The sequence below is a fragment of the Phocoena sinus genome, chromosome 9 (assembly GCF_008692025.1).
Source record: "Phocoena sinus isolate mPhoSin1 chromosome 9, mPhoSin1.pri, whole genome shotgun sequence".
Lineage (NCBI taxonomy): Eukaryota > Metazoa > Chordata > Mammalia > Artiodactyla > Phocoenidae > Phocoena > Phocoena sinus.
This window is the reverse complement of record NC_045771.1, coordinates 89,772,574-89,794,298: the sequence shown is the minus strand read 5'-3', so window position 1 is coordinate 89,794,298 and position 21,725 is coordinate 89,772,574. Positions and strand designations below refer to the sequence as shown.

General features: G+C 38.0%; 1 protein-coding gene across 2 annotated transcripts in view; it reads left to right on the top strand.

Annotated features, from left to right (window-relative positions):
• Window positions 1–253: 253 nt before the first annotated feature.
• Window positions 254–21,725, top strand: part of NAMPT (nicotinamide phosphoribosyltransferase) — a 44,064-nt gene continuing 22,592 nt past the window's right edge. For both annotated transcript variants that reach the window (XR_004351397.1, XM_032642788.1), the window contains exons 1-6: window positions 254–621; window positions 9,162–9,318; window positions 11,279–11,382; window positions 13,564–13,692; window positions 19,007–19,165; window positions 19,733–19,869. Coding sequence is in view for 1 of the 2 variants with exons in the window: in XM_032642788.1 (XP_032498679.1) it covers window positions 565–621; window positions 9,162–9,318; window positions 11,279–11,382; window positions 13,564–13,692; window positions 19,007–19,165; window positions 19,733–19,869 (743 nt within the window). In the remaining variant the exon portion in view is untranslated. The remainder of the gene's footprint in view (window positions 622–9,161; window positions 9,319–11,278; window positions 11,383–13,563; window positions 13,693–19,006; window positions 19,166–19,732; window positions 19,870–21,725) is intronic.

Genomic DNA, 21,725 nt, shown 5'->3' with positions numbered 1-21,725 from the left:
GGACTCAGAAAACGGGCCAGGACTGGGTAGGATAGGAAGGTGCCAGCGGGGCGGGCGAACCGGCTAATCGCAGAGGTGGCGAGGCTGGGAACGCCCCCTCCCGGCCCCGCCCCACTGCGCCGGGCAGGGAAACGAAAGCCAAGCCGGCGCCCGGGTCAAGGGCCGGGGCGGCCTCGCAGCCTCAGGCTTCCCGGGATGGGCGTCTCCGAGGAGGGAGCGTGCCTCACGTCCTACCCGCCCCGCCCCCTGCGCGCTGCGCACGCGCGGCCGCGCCCCGCCCCTCGCGTCCCCGCCAGGGCGATGGGGCGGGGGCGGGGAGTCGGGGTGAAGAGGCCGCCGGAGTCCCTAGACTGCGAGCGCGCGCGCCGCCTCCCCTGCCGCGTCACGGCTCCCAGGCCTGCCCTCCTCTGGTCCCTCCTCCCGGCTCCGTTTTCCCCTCCTCTCACCCTCCCTCTCCGACAGAGCGGTGACTTAAGCAACGGAGCGCGGTGAAGCCCATTTTTCTCCTTCCTCGCAGCCGCACCGGGCAGCCCGCGGCGCGCGGCCCCTACACTCCGGCCCGAGATGAATGCTGCGGCAGAAGCCGAGTTCAACATCCTCCTGGCCACCGACTCGTACAAGGTAGAAGCTCGGGGCGGGGGCAGGTGACGGAGGAAGAGAGGGCGCGTCGGGGACCAGCGCGAGGCTGCGGGGCAGGGTCGGCCGGGCTGGGGTCGTGGCGCGAGGCGGCCCCGAGGGAAGGCGCGGTAGCGGTGGCGGCGGCGGCGGCGGCGGCGGCGGCGGCGACTAGGGGCAGGTGAGGCTGGCGCCGCAGTGGGGAGGAGGCGGATGGAGGAGGGATGGAGGGATAGACGGCAGGAGGCGGGGCCTGGGGGTTCGTGGTTGGGGTGGGCGCGGCGAGGGGCTGAGGCGGGCCCGAGCTGGTGCCGCGCGCCTGCTGCCCGGGGCTCGGGGCGGCTCAGCTCGGCTCAGCGGGCCGGCGGCCGGGGTGGCTGGGGCGTCACCGACCGAGCTCACGCCTTCCGCAGGAGCACGGCCTTTTTGCCCCGGGCCGGGCTGAGCGAGGGTTCGCCCGAGGAGCGGGTCAGTTAGGTAACGGCCCCTGGGGTTCCACGGTGGAAAGACTGAGCCGGGTTTGAGAAGTGGGGTTTCCCCCGCGGAGCTGAGTCGAGCGCGCTCACGCCTTAGCCGGCAGGTACGCCCCTTCCCGAGGAACGGGTGGGCGAAGTTCTAGTAGGGGTGCCAGAGCAGCCAGCCACGTTCCTGTGCCTGTGGCCCGGCTGGATCCCCCGTCCCATTCCACTGGGCTCCGTTTCATACTCCCTTGCTCCTGGTGATCACTCACGCTCCGTACCTCTTCTTGGAAAGGCCGATCTGCCCATATTCCGTTAGGACCACTGTGAGGTTTCTGTGAAAAGGAAAGTGAAACACGAGGTGTTAAAGGAACTGTAGTTAACCTTGGAGAACTTGTTGAGAGAGAAGCGACACAACATTCTCTTACTATGGCTATTGGACGCTTGCATGTATAGCTGACCCGTTAATTTTATTTGAAACTCACACACATTAGTAAAGGGAAGAGTGATTAAAGAGAAATCCGGCAAATATCCTTTCCCCTAGTTTCCAAATTATATGAAATAAACTGGATTATACTTTGCTAACAAGCTTTGTTAGCCAGGACACCTAGAAGATGACATGTCAGACCGGAAGCTCCACTTTCGCAGAATAAATTTTCGTTTTTACTTGAGCAGCATGGTAGTTTGGAATGTAGTGATTAAAGCATAATGTTTTCAGATTTTGGGTTTTGTTGTGGTTTTTGTTGCTTTTTGTTTTTTCTTAAATATTCCAATAAAGCATTTTGGAGAATCCCATTTTACTTAAGTTCTCTGTTGAACTTTCCTTCCCAGCTGGTTTAAGATTCTACTTATGATAATTTAGGTGGGTTATTATTTAAAGTAGAACCAAGTTTCTTTAACAAGTGGTCTTTTAAATGGAATTTTAAAGTGGAAATCTACACAATTGCAAGGATATCATAGCGCTATCAAGGGTATTTTTACTTGTGCTCCTCTTGTGGTCTCTTAGTTCAATTATAGTGTTTTGAGTATTTTTAATAGTGATTTTAGAATGGTCTCATGCATAGTTTTCTAGAACTTTATCCTTAACTAAATCTTTAAAATAATTTTCAGATTTTTTAATGTAGTAACTTATTTTATTGAAAATGGGAAATGTAAACGGAGGTTGATTGGTCCAACTTTTAAAAAAAACAAAACAGACGTTTAAAGTATATATTCAGGGCTTCCCTGGTGGCACAGTGGTTAAGAATCCGCCTGCCAATGCAGGGGACATGGGTTTTGAGCCCTGGTCCAGGAAGATCCCACGTGCAGCGGAGCAACTAATCCCATGGGCCACAACTACTGGGTCTGCACTCTAGAGCCCACGAGCCATAGCGGCTGAAGCCCGTGCGCCTGGAGCCCATGCTCTGCAGCAAGAGAAGCCACCGCAATAAGAAGCCCGCGCACCGCAACGAAGGCCCAACACAGCCAAAAATAAATAAATACAATAAATAAATTTAAATAAATAGATATTCATTTCTGTAATCTCATACTTTATTATACATAATGATGAACTAAGGAAATAGGTAAATGTGGTTGTTTCTTCTGTTTTTATCCCGGGTTCTTGTTATAAATGAAAAGGACACTTAAGTGTTAACCATTTATATTTTCAAAATGGTTTAAACATTACAAAACAGTGTGCAAGCTTCTTTCGTTTGTAGTTCCTCTAGCCATTATATATAAGGAATGTAAATTGCTTTAACATCAATTTCCTGGGATGAAAGGTAAGAGTAGTTACCTTAAAGTTTTCTAATCTGCTAGCGAGGCATACTTAACAACACTATCAGAATTTGCATCTATTTAATAAAGTTTATTCCTGTACATTTTCAGGTCAGACTGGTGTATTTTATCCCATTTCGAATATAAAACCTTTTAAGAAGATTATCACCTTCGTAAGATATTTCATTTCCCTCCCTTTCCCCACAAAAAACCCTCAAGAGGATTCAGTCAGGATGCTATGTTTTATACCAGTGGTTTACAGCAGTACAGTAAAATACGTAGTGTATTGCACACTCACAGTTTAGTCCTTTAAGTTTCATTTTCCTTACACTTTTAGTGGTCCTTATAGCCTCTTTAGCATTTTCGGCTTTTAATCTTCTTGGATGACGAGGAGACAGAAATGGTAATCTTGAGTCTAGAAGTAGTGAAATTACACTTTTATTAGGAAATTACGTGAGAATGTTACATGCATATCCTTATCAGTACTTGCATACTGTTGGCCAGTTAAAGTAGGGAGCTAACAGCTTTAGATGTATTGGTGGAAGAGAGCAGGATATTGCTGATTTATTTTTTCTAGAACTGAAGCAAGGATAATTGGCTGTCTAGGCACTAGAGAAAGGTGTTTTGCAAGTAGATGGGATAGTGTCCAAGCGCATGACAACATGTGGGAATTTTGTTTTCACTTGTATCCTTTCCAGAGGGATCAGGACAATTTGGGCCAAAGGAGAGGCATTTAAGGTACATACTCATTTCTGTAATCTCATACTTTATTATACATATTGATGAACTAAGGAAATAGGTGAATGTGGTTGTTTCTTCTATTTTTATCCTGGGTTCTTGTTACAAATGAAAAGGACACTTAATCTTAAGTGTTAACCATTTATGTTTTCAAAATGGTTTAAAGTAAAATTATCTACTGTGTTATATTTACATTGTGCTAAGCCCGCTAGAGAAAGGTGCGTTTGGGCTGGCCTTAGCCATTGCAGTGCTTAAAAAGCATTTGGAACGTTTTTTTGTGAAAGAGACAGGTCGTTTTTTTCAGTTATTTCTGGGACAGCCATTGATCAGTTTCTGAATAACCGGATCATTAAAAGATTCATTTCTGTTCTATTCTTCCTTCCCCTTCTATGTAGATAATGTTTGTAACAAACTACAGCAGAGAATCATTTTAACATTTCCGAACATTTTACCTGTTAGCAGATTAAAATGGATGATGTTGTCAATTGAGCCCTAGTTGGAAAAAATAATGTATAGCACAAGAAAGTAATCCCTAAGCAATTTACAGTTTAAACCACATCACATGTTAGTTATGAAATGTGCTGTCCAGTGTGGGTTGCTTCTCAAAAGGTCATTTAAAAATGGTTATCTAGAACTCAGCACATTTTCATGCATTAATTTAATAAATATTGGAGACCTACTACATATTATAAAATACGAAAGATGTCCCTTACAATCTAAGATGGGTGAAAGTTGATTTTAGAAAAGTTATAAGAGGCTGTATAATTCATGTATGATGATTAAGCACCCAAGTTAGCTTTTTTTAAAAAAGAGCTTGTTTCCTCATTAGTAGTGGAATAACAAATCTTAATTTGGGGCTTTTTGGAGGAAAAGATTTGGGGATAGATGAGAATCTTATGGGCAAGTTAGTCCTGCCTTGGACTTTTAGCTACGCAATGTCTTCCTCTGAGCTGTTCCTATTTTTCATAGTTGCTTCTCTTTCACAGCTTCTGAACAGGCACTTAAGTATGGTCACAGCAGCAGCCTAAGCCTTGTGAGACACGTGGTCCTGCTGCAGTTTGTATGTCAGAGAGTACCTGTTCATTCTTAGGATAGAGTTTTTCCAGTAAGTTTTATATTATAAATTATAGGAAAAACCCAGGCAACAGAAATAAACTCCTGCATGTAAATCATGAACATACCTCCTAGGAAGGTTGGATTAGGTCAGTAATGATTGTAGAGTATCTTGCAAAACAAAAATACCAGAAACTGGTATCCTTTTTGTCAGTTTATGAAATCTCTCTTAAAGGTGCGGCAAAAAAAGGTACAAGTTGCCAGGAACTCTGCCCGATTTAAGGGAAGAGGCAGCATAATGACAATGGCTGGTTTTACAATTTATCACCTTCACCAAAATAATGTAATCCAAAAATCCTTAAGTTGTATTTTGAAGTTATTACCTCAAAAGCCAAATAGCAATGAATTATTTTCTGGGGCAGCAGAAGTCCAGGGCTTGACAAATCTTGAATAATATTGAAAAGAAGAAAGAATCAGTTACGATTTTTGCTGTTTCTGGCACATCACCTTTGAAGAGGCAGAGAGTCTTAGCCAATGTAAGTGCCTCTTATGAGTGCCCTTAGATATTACATAGGTAACATAGCTTAGTTTGTGACTTTGAGTCTGTGATTCCACGTGCTCTTCCGTACACATGGTGCTGTTAAAATGTTGGCTTGTGATTATTTCTTAGTGATTAACTGTAAAAGGTGGTTAGTAGTAGTTGCCTTTGGTCGTCTGATCCCATTGTGGGAGGAAAGCTCTTGGAAATATATCACGTCACCCATATGGGAAATCTAGAGAAGCTCAGGAGAAAATTATACTTCGCTGTCACAGAAAGATTCTATGCAACTTAAATATTTCTCATACCTCTCTTGAACTGTTATACAGGGATATCTGGGATTGCAGTTTTTAGAAGCTTATTTTTTCATGAAGTAAATCAACCACATAACTAACTGCGAAACTAAGTTTTATTAGAAGAGCTACATTTTCCTGTGTGCCTCTGTTCTTTACCACACATATATTTAAGTACTGGCAGTGCTCTGTTAGTTGCAGGAAGGCTATGCCACTTGAGGAAACATTTTGGGGGGTAATGTTTGGGTTTTTTTCTCTTCATCTTATAAGTAATTTTAAATTTATTGTACAACTATTTTCTCTAGTGATGTACGTCAAAGCAATGCTGAAAACAACATGATTTAAGGGCTCCCTTTTGGCAGGTCACTTTAATTTTGAATATTATGAAACTTTTTGTTAGTGTTTACTTAACATATTTAAAACTAAGCTCTTGATTTCCCTACCCAGTCCTTCCATGGCTTTCCCCATCTCAGTAAATGGCACCATTATTCACTCAGTTGCTCAAGCCAAAAATCTAGGAGACATCCTTAATTCCTTCCCCTCTTTATTTCCAAACCTAATCTATCAGCCTACTTCTCCAAAGATACTGAGCCAGTCTCTCACCTAACCTAGTCTTTGGCAGTAGCCTCCTAATGCTCTGTGTCCACTCTGGTCACCCCATAATCCATTCTCCATCTCTGCCAAGCTGATCCTTGTCAGATGTGAATCAGATCATATTCACTCCAGCTTAAAGCATGCTAATGGCTTCCCACGGCACTTCAGGTAAAATTCAGGCTCCTTGGTAGCCTGTGAGCCTTACGTGATCTTGTTGTCTGTGCATCTCTCTCTCTCTGACCTTACCATGTGCCTCCTCCCCATTCTCTAAGCACCAACCACAGTGGTCTTCATTCTATTCCGTCCCTGAAGTCAAGATATTTCCTATTTCCTCGTCATTAAATCTTGTTCACATGTTACTATCTCAGAGAAGTCTTCTTGGCCTCCTCTTTAGTCTCCCAGGCCCCTTCTAGTCCATCATTTTCTTTTAATTTTTCATAGCATCCATCTAGCTCAAATTATTTTGTTTATGATCTCTCAGCCCTCACTAGCCCTATGGGAGGAAGGACTAGTCGGTCTGTTTTACTTCCCCATCCTCAGCATCTGAAGCAGGGCCTGATACACAGTTGGTACAGACTATATATTTGTGAATGCAGGAGCTATTTATAAAATAACAATTTATTGATTTGCACTTCTGCTATATCATCTCATTTTCTGGTGAAAGTTCCAGGGGACTCAGGGTGATAAGTTTAGCAGAAAGTAAAATGAAGAGGACAGTAAACCTAGCAAAACTAAAATTATCTATTGGCTATATTCTTAGAAAATATTTACTGAGAAGCTCTGTTTAAATTTTTTTCCCATTAAAACAATGTGTATATGCCAATATAAATAGATTTGAATAATACTATTTTATTCCTCTTTAAACATACTGGGTGTGAGTAGGTGGTTGATAGTAAATTATGTTTCATAGTTAATTGACGGAGAGTTTGCCTTACCCGACTTAGATTCTTTAGCTAGATTCTGAAACAGTTTTCTTAAGTTTCTCCAAAGAAGATTTTAGAAGTCATACTTCATTTCTAATTAAGCCTAGACAGTTTTGTCTTTTTAATAACGTTTGTTTTCAGAGAGGCATTCTGAATATTTATGCAAGGGTTTTAAGTACCATAATTAAAGAATACAACTGAAGCTTTAAAATTATAAACATATTTAATTATTGTCCTGAACAGGAACTGTATTTGTATGATGGAAAATTTTCAATATACTTTTAGACCAAGATGGAGTTAAATGGCTTAGGGACAGTTTCCATTCAGCTTTTGGCTGCTTGGTCTACTCAGAAGATGAAAATAATTCATTTGCCTTCTCATATTTTTAAATCTGATACAGGAAAAGTAAATTTATAAAGATGCACCATTAAGTATCTGAACTGTAAAGAAGGTCAGACGTAACTGTTGAGACACAGCTATGAATCTGACTTTATTCAAATTTTACTTCATCGTGGTTGACTTTTCTTCCACCTCACTGCTTATTCCCACTAAGGGAATTGGAGTTATTTAGATTGTAAACTGGACATTTTCGTTTTTATATACATCTTGGGTACATTTTCAAGTGGTGATATCTTTTTCTAATCAGTTTCTGAAGTAGTTAAAGTAGTAGTCATTTATTACTATGGTATCGTTCATATGTATACATGTTTTTGCATTTTAGTGAATCGGCTAGTGGACTTAAGTGCTCTGGATTCTGTATTAGCTATTTCACTTAGCTACTTCTTAAATCTTAAACTTACACTGGTATCAGTCCCTGGGTTCTGACTTTTAAAAAACTGACATATACTTGTAGGTTTTGATGAGGCCTCCGTATACCTTGTAGTATATAGATATGTGTACCTGATCAAAACAGAAAGTTCCAGCTCTCTTACCTGACTTAGGCAATCAAACCACATGTTAACATAAAGATTCACCTCCAAGATTACCTATGAGCTGCATCAGGGTGCTATTTTTATAGAGTTGCAACTTGCTTCTGTTAGAAAGGAAACATATTTTAAAAACTTGTGACTTTTTTTCCTCTCTCTCTGTATTCGTTTTAGAATTTTTGTGCAAAGCCACAAAGTTTCTTTAGGTTAAGACCAAGTTTTACTAGGATTGAGATTGTGCAGCCAAACAAGGAACACATTAGTTTTCCTAAACTTGAGATCAGAGCTAAACAGAAAAAATGGTTTATGTTCACAGTGGTCATCCATGAAACTTGGTCTGCAAAGATTTATTCCACCATTACCCTGACTCACCACCCTATCCTTAAGCTTTAAGGCATTATTATTCCTCTTCTTTCAAATGGGAAAATACACACTATTCTTCCAGTTATTCTTTATTGGTAAAATGTTGTAACCGTATTAAAATATAATAAAATTCAAATTATAATGAACACTTTTTTTTTCTCTTAAAACAAAAATAGAAAAATTTTCAACAGTGGCTCTTACCCAGATTCATGGAAAAGAAAGTTGTGATAATGCCTCTTCGTATCTTTAAATTCATAGGGATTTGATGTTGCATTGGATAGGCATTTATTTCGCAATTCAGAGGTAATTTGAGAAAAAGAAAGATTACAAAACAGGATATTTTTTCCACTGCTGCTGCTATTGCTTTCATCCAGGTTTTCACAGTGTCATTATGAAGACTAGAAGGGGTCATTTTCAGTACCTCACTATACAGATGAAGCAGAGTCGTGAGAAGTCGTTGACTATTGACTTGTCAAGAGTTCCACACTTAAATAGTAACAGTACCAAATTCTGCTTTCAGTTCATTCTTTTATATCATGTGTTTGTCCCCCAGGCAGCTGCTTTTCTTTCCCGAATGAAGGCTGTTCCCCAAGAGTAAATGAGATCTTTCTTGGTATTTTTTTTCCAGGTGTCCAGTTTAGAGGCCTTGTACTTCCTTCAGTTCAGTCCGTTTGTTTATAAAATTTAATACTCTCCTGCGGTTTTGAATTTAAGATACTGAACTATTAAAAGTATCTTAATAAGCATGATACTTACTTTTTATTCCTTATAGCCAGGAGAAGAAGCTGATCAATAGCAAATAAGTATAGTTTCTCTGGTTTTAAATAATTTCAAGCTCTTTTTATCATAATTTACATTCTATTCTTCTGGTATTTTCTAATTCAGGTATTTTCTCTTTCATATAGGTTACTCACTATAAACAGTACCCACCCAATACAAGCAAAGTTTATTCCTACTTTGAATGCCGTGAAAAGAAGACAGAAAACTCCAAAATAAGGAAGGTGAAATATGAGGAAACAGTATTTTATGGGTTGCAGTACATTCTTAATAAGTACTTAAAAGGTATTGTTTTTCCTAATATGTTTAAAACACTGCTTTTATATACCTCATCATAGTTTTCCTCTTATATTGTTGTATTATTTTAAGTACCTTTTTGAATAGTCTAATTTTGATTTTTTTTTTTTTAATTTATTTTTGGCTGCATCAGGTCTTCATTGCTGCACGCGGGCTTTCTCTAGTCGTGGCGAGTGGGGGCTACTCTTTGTTGCGGTGCACGGGCTTCTCATTGCGGTGACTTCTCTTGTTGTGGAGCACGGGCTCTAGGCACACGGGCTTCAGTAGTTGTGGCTCACGGGCTCTAGAGCACGGGCTCAGTAGTTGTGGCGCGCGGGCTTCGTTGCTCCGCGGCATGTGGGATCTTCCTGGTCCAGGGCTTGAACCCGTGTCCCCTGCCTTGGCAGGCGGGTTCTTAACCACTGCGCCACCAGGGAAATCCTAGTTTGATATTTATTTAATTACCCTAACTATTTTAGGGGTTGTTTTGGAATTTTTAGAAATCTGTTAATTTGAAAGCATTAAATTTTATAATTTGACGTATGTGCTTGATGTTCTAAATATGACAAAGATTTTCTGAAACTAGTAAGATTGGGAATAAATTTAGAAAAGTGAATAATTTTCTGAGGCTAATCTGGTTTGTTAATAGACTTTAGTCATTAATTCAAAATAAAGGATTTGTTACTGACCTGGGAACTCATTTTGAATTGTGGTAGCAATTATAATTAGAATATGTTTTGCTAGTCAGTTTTACCTTAAAGGCCTATTTTTCAAAACTACCTGTAACGGTGGATTTAGTCTCAAATGCATTTTTTTTTTAAGTTTTTGGCCACACCCCACGGCATGTAGGATCTTAGTTCCCAGACCAGGGATCAAACCCTTGCGTCCTGCATTGGAAGGCAGAGTCTTAACCACTGGACCACTAGAGAAGTCCCTCAAATGCATTTTAAAGAAGAAAAAAATCCCTGAAATAATTTCTGTGCTTTCTTATTTGAAAGTCCATTTCTAGTCTTATTTTGTAATGGTATTTGGGGGGGAGGAAACAATGCCCAAGTTTTTTATACATTTTGGAAAATTTCATTTCTAACCTTTTCACATAAAAGTAATCTCAGAATTGAATACAGAATAACTTGAGTTTTATGCAGATAATGACGTTTTTCTATAACCTTGGCAATTTTAAGATCAGATAGTTCAGATATGTTATACTATTGAAAACCTACTTGGATATCCAAAGCACTTCATTGCAACAAGATTACCCAAGATATTTTAAATGAGTTTACTAGCGATCTTATTTAGAGAAAGTTACCAAAGACTAACGTCACACTTCAATTTTCTACAGCTTAAAAACTTTATAAAATGTTATTAATTACAGCTAAAATATATTGTGTTATAGGCCGGCATTATTCTAAGTGCTTTAATTCAGATGTCTTAACTCATTTCGTCCTCACAACCACTCTAAAAGTAGGTACTGTACTATTATCTTCATTTTACAGATAAAGTTAGCTAAAAGTATATTTGGGGGGCAAAAACTTAGGCATTGTAAAAATTATTGGATTATCAGCCCCAAAGACACCCTTTATGAATAAAGTGAGCAGATTCACCTGGAAAGCCAACTATCAAAAGCTTACTCTCAAATCTGAAGACTGTATAAATTAATAGAGATTTTTTTTTTAAATCTCCCAAGTTAATTTATTACTGTGATTTTTTTAAAATACTATACATGTAATAATCTCTTCTATTGCAAATTTGCTTTTCAAATAAGAAATTAACATTTATGCTTAGAGCGAGTGGTTAGAAGTGCAAATTCCTTTTCTGACTCTGCAGTTGACTCTGGGTGAATCATTTAACCTCAGTTCTTGTTTTTTTAATCCACAGAATGGGCGAAGTAGCTAGAGACATTAATCCTAACAACTCAGCAACTCACAGCATGCCTTTAGAAATGTAAACAGGAGATGTTTATTTTTTTTAGGTAAAGTAGTGACCAAAGAGAAGATCCAGGAAGCCAAAGAGGTGTACAAAGAGCATTTCCAAGACGATGTCTTTAATGAAAAGGGATGGAACTACATTCTTGAGGTAAAAAATGGTTTCATGTTTCGACCTATGTATTTTGGTTTTGCTTTTAGTTCAGAATTTCTTGCCATGGAATTTGAATAGAAGATTAGACTGTACACAACACAGGTATTCAAACCTTGGACAACACAGGTTTGAATTGCATGGGTCCATGTACATGTGGAGTTTTTTCAGTAGTAGATACTGCAGTACTACACAATCTGCAGTTGGTTGATTCCGCAGAGGCAAAATCACAGATGCAGAGGAACCACGGTTACAGAGGGCTGACCATAAGTTATACATGGATTTTTGACTGTGCAGAGGAGGGTGGGTGCCTCTAACACAAGCATTGTACTAGGGTCAACTGTAATTATAACTCTTTTCTGTCTGTGACCCTATAAATATAATGGCTATTTAGACATTCTTGTGAAAAGTTAATGTTTAATTTTTTTTTTCCTGGTAACACATCATTAGTATCTAAAATCTATAGCATATCTAAGTAATTTGTTGTAATATGTATTATAATTTAAATAACATTTTTCAGAAAGGTAATTTAATCCTTTCTTTGAAAATACATTATAATTAAGAAAGAGCATGATTATTTGGCAACTTGAAAATTTAAGCCTATTTTCTGGACTGTACATGATCTAAGAAAATAGATGCTGTGAGTCTGTCACTATGCAATACTTCTAGGACATTTCCCTTACTGAATAGTTAGAAGAATGGTTTGGTGCAAATCTATGAAGTTAATTTTCATTCTTTATTGTACTGTAATATTCCTACCTAACATGTTTGGATTCCTTGCTTAAACTTTTGGGCATCCAAAGACATGGGAATTGAGTCATAAGTGTTGAATGTCCCCTGGTGGTTTTCTCTGTTACAGAGATAGGTTGGGAATGGGATCTATTGGCATCTTGCTATGTTAAGTGTTCATTATCTTTAAAATGAATGTCTTTTTCATTGTAAACTATCAAACACAAAGTAATTAGAAATACTTTAACTTTCCTGCCTGTATCATAATATTGAATTTTACTGTTTGGTAATTACTGGTCTTTGAAGAAGTTGAGTAAGCACGCTGCTAGTTTTCCCATATCTTGGGTAAGGTCAGTAAAATATGTTGGCTAACATATTTTGATTATGTTGGCTAACTCATTTGGTTGACACTTAACCCATTTGGTTTGTTGTGAGGATTATAGTTATAGGTAAGTTAAGTGCTGTGCTTAGTAATAGAATTCTCAGTGGTCAGGGTGGTAAGCCTTTTTATTTTATATTCAGAGACTCTTAGGGATTCATAGATTCCCTAGAGATAATCTTGTGTAACCCCTTTTACAAGCATGGAGTCTGAGACCTTGCGATTCTAAATGACTTGCCCACAGTTTCCTACCTGCTTTTGCATCCAAGCTAGGATTTTAAGGCATTATTCTTTCTGCTCTAACATGATTTTTTTTTAATCTAGTTACCTTGTCCCAAATCACATAAATAAACCTTACTAGCCAAAAGTTAGCCACAGCTTTTAACTTGAAAAAGGGGGAGGCATAATTAAATATCTAGTAACATACCATGTAGCCACTATATCCTCAGCCTAATTTGGGAGAGAATTGTTGCACTTGGATATTGACTGCCAAAGCTCTAGAAAGTATACTTATGATTGGTCTGTCTACTACCAAAATGGTATCAGGTCTACTACCAGTATAGAGAAAACCTATTTAAGATTCTTCTACTGGCAAGGAGTGCTCTCTTTTTCTTTTTTCTTTGTTCATTTTGTTGTGCTCTCTAATAGCAGTCCATTATTTTATCTTTCAGTCTTTAGCCTTTCTTTTATGAAAATGACCTACTTAGAAGAAAGATAGTCCTCTTAGAATATGTTAGAATAAACTCTTTTTTTTTTGGAAAGAATAGGAAAACAACTTTTTTGTTTCGAAATCAGTTTGAAATTCTCTTCAAATGACAAATTTTCTTAGCAGAAGTACTTTTATAGCGTAAAATTTAAAAATTAATGCTAGTACTAAACTGTTAATCATTTTAGCTAATTTTATTTCAGGAGGATAAGGATATTCTGACCAGATTACTAGCAATATAATAAGATCTGCAATTGCAATTTCTATGACAGTAAGTTTAGCTTCTGTAGAATATAAAGAACCTTATTTAAACAGGTAATGGCATACCACCTGTTGAATTAATAATTTCATTATTGTCTCTTACCAGAAATATGATGGGCATCTTCCAATAGAAGTAAAAGCTGTTCCTGAGGGCTCTGTCATTCCCAGAGGAAATGTTCTCTTCACAGTGGAAAACACAGATCCAGAGTGTTACTGGCTTACAAATTGGATTGAGGTGAATTGTTTTGTTTTGTTTTGCTTTTCACTTTTACTTAACATTAATTGTAGATGTAAAAACCATTCAACTGGGATTCTAGTTTAAAAAATGCTACCAATAAAGTTATGTAACCTCCTAAAATTTACTAAACCTTTCCAGGCCTCAATTTCCTCACCTATAAAATGACAGTTGGACTAAATAATCTTTAAGTTTCCTTCCAGTAAAATCTAGTCTTCTGAGATCTTAAAATCAAATTGTAAAAAATTATTACTGTTAAAGCTCAGTTGGCCTCCATCTTATTTGTTGCAATCCTAAACATATACCATCATAGGGAAAGATTACAAAAACAGCACAGGTGTATTTTTAGTAACTTAAGACATTTTATGGCTGTTCTGTTCCAGTTAGATTAAAAGAATTTTGTTCAGCTTCTTAGTAACTGTTTTCTTTATTCTTACCTAATCAGTTTAGGGCCTAGACTCTACCACCTGGTATTTCTCATTTAAATATATTCAAGATTCACTGATGGTTTTAATTTCTAATCTCAAAAGGAGAGTACATTGTAGGCTGTGAGTTTATATTACAGGGCTTTGTTTGCTTTCCTGGTATCTGAACTTAAGCAATCATGTTTTCACACCCTCATCGCTTTGATATTAATAATCTAATTAGATTATCAATAGCTTAGGTTTTTATCTATAAGAAGAAATATCCTAGGAAGTAACCGTAGAATAATGTCACCCCACTATCTGAGAGGTGTTTACTTAGTGCTTGGTACTTTTTGTCTTACTAATGTATTGGTTAAACTAATTTGTTCTATTATAAAATAATACATTTGAGGTTCATTTATAAAGACTGGAAAAAGTTTAGAAAAAGTAAGAGGTCAGGAATATTTTTGAAATACATTTTTGCTAAGTCGACAGGAAATTTAAAACTTTCTTTTTAGACTCTGGGTGGGCCATCAATTTATAATAGCCTAACAGGCTCTGAAACAGTGAACAATTAACTAAAGTAAAGATTTAAAATAGTTTACTGCTATGTCTTAAAACTTTGAATTAACTCATGAACTCAGAGTAAAAGGAAACATATTATTAACAGTTCTCATGCTATTTTACTGGCAGATGTTTTATTTTGAGGAGAAGGCATTATAAAGAGTAGAAGAGCTCTGAACCGCATCATCTAGTGTATCCTTTATGCTCAGTGCCAAAAGGTCCCAAACAGATAAATCTTATTTTGAAAATCATCATTTGTGAATCACCTTGCTTCACTTTTTTTTCTTTTTAGTTTTCTGATTGAGGATTTAGTCAATAAGTACTCTTCCCCTGTGTTGAATTGGAGTTTCATAAAGCAGATGTTCAGCAGAGAACTAGTTCCAAGTCTGCCTTGCTTTTCATGTATGTTTTACTTTATCCTCTTAAGAAAGTGAAAAACACTAGCCTTAAAAAAAGTTTTTTTTTAACTACCTGTTTTAATAATCGTTATTTTGGTGTATTTCACTATAAAAAAACCGTAAAGTAAAAAAGTTTATATACGGCCATCTTAGCAGCAGTTTGTTAGCAAATATAAAAATATTTTTAGTTTAAAAATTATTAAACATAAAATCCAATATGAGACTGTTAGATTTTGAAGAAAAAAAATTCCCTGTTTTCATTTGCTTATTGAGTTTACCTCCTATTCTAATGTATATTATTTAAATAATTTCATTCCTTGGTAGGTATTTTTATCTAAGGCACAAAAATGTATGTTCTGAAACAATTCCTTTGTGATAGATCCTATGTTTTATAAAAAATTGTGTGTAATCTAAATACCGAGTCTCCAGAAGCCGCTTTCTCAGAGTCACTTTGCCTCTTTCATGGGTTTCTGTGTGGGGTTAGAGGAGGTTCAACTTCCTCTTATCCATCTCCAGCCCAAGTTTACCACCTCATAAATGGAATCTGTTACCAAATCCAACAAACTTGTTATTTAAAAACTTGAGATTTTCTTCAGGAAATCCTTGATTTAAAACATTTTAAATAACAGTACTAAGTAGTATTCCTTCCAGTTCCCTTTGCCAGTATGTGTAAAGTGTGTGTGTGTGTGTGTGTGTGTGTGTGGTGTTTTTTTGTGGGTTTTTTTGGCCACACTGCGCAGCTTGTTGCATCTTAGTTCCTTGACCAGGGATTGAACCCGGGCAGTGAAAGCGCTGAGTCCTAATCATTGGACCGCCAGGGAATTCCCGGTGCAAAGTTATTAATAACATTCTTTGATTCACTGTACACTGAATTTTAAAATCCACTAAAATTATTGAATTGCTTTATCAATTTCAGTATCAGTGCTAGAAGAAACCTTAGCCCTCAAATCAGATTTCAAAACATGTTTAAGAGAGCCTAAGTGTTCTTCAGAGGTGTCTCAGACTTGTGAGGGGCTGAAGAATGAACATATTGGGCTAAACTTAACCATTTCTTCCAACCAAAAAAACAAAACAATACCTTTTTGCTGTTAGAAAGAAGACTTTAAAAGTATTACATTGATCAAATGCCCTCATTTCACAGATGAGGAAATTGAGCCCTGAGAGGTGAACGGGCTAGATAACAGTGTAGGTCCAGTTCCCTTTCGACTATACCACACCATTTCTTGTTCTTTAAGATTCCTTATCCTGGACAGTAACGTTATAATGAACACTTCTTAAATAAAACTTGCAGGTTCATTTACTTTAGTCTTAGTTTTCAGCTAAAAATTTTATCTTGATTTGTGTGGGCAAATTGCTGTTTTGCAGAAGTTTCCAACAAGGCCACTTTGTTAGACCTTGAATTAACCCAAACTAACTTGCCTTTTTTTCCCTTGCTTACACCTACAGTGATCTTTTTTAAAGGGGAGTGATTTTATTAAGAGTATAATTTAAGCTGATTTTGTTGGACTATGAAAAGGAAATGGTGATGTGAAGGATCACTGTGTCTCATAGTTATTTCTCTCCTTCCCTGGCATTTTTCGAGGGGTAAGGTCAATCTTCTACCTTTATAACTCAACTAGAGTTTTTCACATTATGTTTTCTATCTTTCTCATACTCCTAGATAATATCAGTCTAAGTTAAATTAAAAATGTGAGAGTTGATTGAATTAACTTCAGCAAATGAGTATTGATTACAGTTATATACCCAAAAAATGCTGGGCACAGAAATTAGAGTAAGTTATGTCTTACTTAAGGGCCTTTGGAGGAGGAGCAATTTATTCTCAACTGACCACTAATATAAGTAGGAATGCTGCATTGGTAGCAAAAATAGGGAATTCTGTCTAAGATATCATGAAGTGGAAAATAAGCTTTTAATAAGGGACAGGAAAAGGTGAGGTATTCTTAGAATGGCAAGTAGCCCAAGGGAGACTATAGCATAAAAGTGGAAAATACCATAAGGGATAAGTCTTTAGATGGTAAACAAGGCAAGTTTGTAAAAGCCCTCAAATTTCAACACGAATTGGCCATCTTCCTCTGTGGACAATAGATAGCCATTAAAGGATTTTAAGGAATGGCAAAACCTGAATAAAACTCTTAACTTTGGAAGGATAACCAGTGCAGTATAAAGAGTAAGTCAGAGAAGCTAAAGATTAGAAGCAGGATAATCATGGGCACTGGCAGTGGAATCACTGCAATTACGAAAGAATAATTTCAGGAGCGGAATGCTTAGACAGAGGTGATTTGTCATAGAGTTCAAGTTAGGAGTTGCGTCAGTTTTCTACTGTTATGTAACAAACTACCCCAAAATAAAACAACTGCTATTTCTCATGATTCTGTGGTTGACTGGATGGTTCTCTGCTGGTCTTGCTTGGACTCATGAGTCTGCGTTCAGCTGAGGGTTCAGCTCGGATAAAACAGTCTGAAATGGCCTCACTCCCATGTCTGGGCCTCAGCTCAGGTAACTGGGACTGCTGGACCTCTTTTCATGACTTAGGCTTCCTTATAACACAGCAGTCTTGAGGTTCTAAGAAAATGAGAGTAGAAGCTATAAAACCTCTTGAAACAGAAGCTTGGAAGTCATAAATATGGCCTCTGCTACATTCTGTTGGTCAAAGGCAAATCAAAAGGACAGCTCGGAATCAAGGGATGAAGAGATAGATTCCATCTCTTGATGGGAGGAGCTGCAAAGAATTTGGAGCCATAGTTAATCAATCATAGGAATCCAATGCTGCAGTTTTTCTTAGGCGACTGAGTTGGGAAGTCCAAGGTTAAATAATCTGTTTGTTTGTTTTTACTTATTTTATTTATTCGTCACTTAGCTGGTATTCAGCAAAAGATTGTTTTGTAAAACTTAATTAAGGAAGTAAATAGCTTTTTGAGTGAGCACAGATGTTGTTGTCATCTTAGCAGCTCTTTCTAAAACAAATTTGAAGCTGCTTGTAATAGCAGACTATCTGGTTTACAAAATAAAAGATAGAAAATTATGATCCTAGAATGGAGGAGTGAATTCCTAAGCTATAATAATTTGTATAGTTGCTGTGATTAAGCATCATACTTTCTTTGGAGTTTCCTGGCAGCCAAGGAAAAAAGGGAAAGCAAGGGACAGTTCTTAGCAGAAAGTAGGAACCCAGCAATTCTTTCATTTCCTCACTTGGGAACCTGTGTAATAGGAACTGAGTTACAAAGTAGACAGCGACCTCACAAGTTTATAGCATATGCAGAAATGTTTCATGTGACTCTCTTATAATGACTTTTGATAAAAGTCAAGGACATAAAGCATAGCTCAATGAATAGAATTGTCTAGTGCTACACAAAAATACCTCAAGTACATAACCTACCAGTAGTCCTGTTAGATCCAAGGAAAAATTAGATCCAGTACTACCTAGAGGAGTAAATAAATAACTTATTTAGATGTAGACTATTTAAGATGTAGTCCAAGGACCAGTGCTGGTGCATGAACAGATGCAGGTCCACATTAAATACAGAAATCAAGGATAAGCGTTTAGAAACTTTGATGGCAATTGCCTCAACATGCAAGTGTGAGTATATTTTATAAAACTATTGGTCCACAATAGATTGAAAATAAAAAAATACATTGGTCCTTCATCACAGATAGTCTTTCTAAATATTATTTGCTTCTTTGGAGCTTTGGATGGAAAATAGGTAATTTGACATTCTTTACTGTTGAGGACCGAGTTTGCTTATCCTCTGTGTTGCGGATTTGAGAGCTGAGCTCGGCACTGTATCTGAAATGCATGTGGTAGGCGTCCTGCCATACAGTTGAAATGTCCAATTGGTATTTCTAGTAGTATGGAAGTCCAGGACATACCTCCAGAGAAAGCTAGGATTTTCCTCAGAAAGAACCCAATTTTTTATGTATTAATGTTTGTGGTTGATTTTATTACTACAGACTATTCTTGTTCAGTCCTGGTATCCAATCACAGTGGCCACAAATTCTAGAGAGCAGAAGAAAATATTGGCCAAATATTTGTTAGAAACGTCTGGTAACTTAGATGGTCTGGAGTACAAGTTACATGATTTTGGCTACAGAGGAGTCTCTTCCCAAGAGGTAAGAGACGGAAGTGAACTTCAATTAATAAAATGTGGATGGTCGGTTAGGTTATGGTTACCACTGTAAAGTTTTTGGGAAGTTACTGGGGTTGATCTTGCTTCTAAGTAGGCCACATTTTGAAATTCCAGAGATTCAGTCAGAGATATACATTAAATACCTAAGATGTGTTAGCCTATTTTAGAAATACCTGAAATACAGCCTTCAGTAAACATCCTTGTCCTTTACGTATTGGATGGATGGATGGACAGATGGATAAACAGATAAAATAAATATTAGCAGATGTCAGATAATGCTACAGGGAAGCCAAGGCAGAGTAAGGGAAAAGGAGGTGATGGGAAGTGGGGGTGGATCGCTATTAAATAGGTCTCTTTGAGGAGGTAACAGTTGAATCCTTAAATATTTAGGAAAAACTGGATCTTTGTCATAAGAAACTATTATCTCTGATAATAGTTAAATATCTCTTTAAGAATAACTGAAGACAATAATTGCTTTGGGGGCTATGCTCTATACCTCAAGTATGGGTCTTTTCTTTTTTTGGATTTTGGTTTATGGTTTATTTTGCAGACTGCTGGCATAGGAGCATCTGCTCATTTGGTTAACTTCAAAGGAACAGATACAGTAGCAGGAATTGCTTTAATTAAAAAATACTATGGAACGAAAGATCCTGTTCCAGGCTATTCTGTTCCAGCGGCAGAACACAGGTAAAATTCTGTTTTCATCCTCCTATTATCTAACCTTGGTTTTCTATAACTAAATTTTTTCATTCTGGTAACTCAGTGATGTTTTGTTTAACTACAGAGCCAGGTAGTACAGTAAATCTTCATGAATTTAAGCAATACTAATTCAGTATTCATACTCTGTATAAAGACTGGTCTCGGGGAGGTAGAAAACTTGTAACTGTCCTAATAGAAACAATTTAGGAGCTTGTTTCCAACTCATATATATTGCTCTGTAGGTTTTAAGGATTTTTTTAGCTTCTCTATTGCCGTGTGCAGATAGGTTGTATTCATTAAGTCTAGAAGCCCTCACTGTGAAACCTGGTCACTGTTTTCCCTTTCCCTGCTTTCTACATGACTTCACTTATCTTTGTTCTGGAAGTTATCTTCTGAACCCAGTACCCTCAATTATAGATGAGCAAGTTAGCCCCTTTTTTTTTTTTTTTGCGGTACGCGGGCCTCTCACTGCTGTGGCCTCTCCCGTTGCAGAGCACAGGCTCCGGACGCACAGGCTCAGCGGCCATGGCTCACGGGCCCAGCCGCTCCGCGGCATGTGGGATCTTCCCGGACCGGGGCACGAACCTGTGTCCCCTGCATCAGCAGGCGGACTCTCAACCACCACGGAAGCCTGCAAGTTAGCCCTTTTGTTGAAAGGAAGAGTGTTAGAGTCTTCTTACGCTTCCTTATCTGATTTTACTAAAGCATCTCAAGTTAAACTAGAAGACAATTATGATCTAGGCTATAGCTGCTCTGATCCTAGAGTTAATTTTATTGCAAGTTAGTGGAGTTTTTAAAATGTACGCCAAACCTTATTTCTGGTTCTTATAACAAAAATTATTTAATGTAATTCGGGGCAGTTTATTAAATTCTACTCATACTTGAATATTGCAGGGTGTTAAAACCAGCAGTGAATAAAGCTGAGCTTTGATCTCAGGCAGTCTCCTGGGTGCTACAAGGGATAGAAAGATATAAAGAATTAATCCTATCTTTTGGATTAAAAATAGTACACTAGCAGCGTTCTGCTCTGTTAAGTGCTTTTAAAGAGGTACAATTAAAGTGCTCTAGCAGTGCAAAGGAAGGAGAAGTAGGGTCATGTTCCACTGATAGGGTTGGATTAAGAAAGGTTTTATAGAGATGGTATGCAAATCTTGACTTCTTGAATGATTGGTAAAATTTAATGGCAGACATTAGGAGATTATTCATTCTCTAAGTATTTATTACATGCCTACCATGTGTTAAGCATTGTCCTGAAAGAGCAAGAATGAAAGAGGCAAATATGGATGTGTTTAGGGAATAAGAGCTGAAATGTATTTTGTAGGGAATGTAGGGTAGAGTGGAAAGACAGGTTAGTAAACACCCTCAAATTTATTTTGATATTGAAATGTTAACTATTTGCTCATCATGCTAGATTATTCTAATTCCATTTTCAAATGGGAGTGGGCATTGAAGTTTTTGAGCAAAGAAGTGATGTCATCAGAGAAATACTGTCGAAAGAGTAATAGCGGGCTATCTTATGAATTGAAAAATAGAAATGAAAAGTTAGGAGGATTTATAGGAAGCTGTTGCAATAATTTTGACAGATGATGAGGTTCAGATCCAAGTGGCTAAATAAATGGAAAGAAGGCGATAAACATGAGCATTGGCTAGGGAGATGAAATTGCTGGAACGTGATGATTTGAATTGGGGCTCAGTAGAGGGTACATTCAGCTAACATATATTAGCATTGCTTTATTAGTAGGCACATGAATACTTTCACATGTAAGTTTCATGACTGGTGAAACTGGGAAAATAAGAGTGACATTAACAGACCAGGATTTTAGGGTTGCAGTATTTTTATTTTT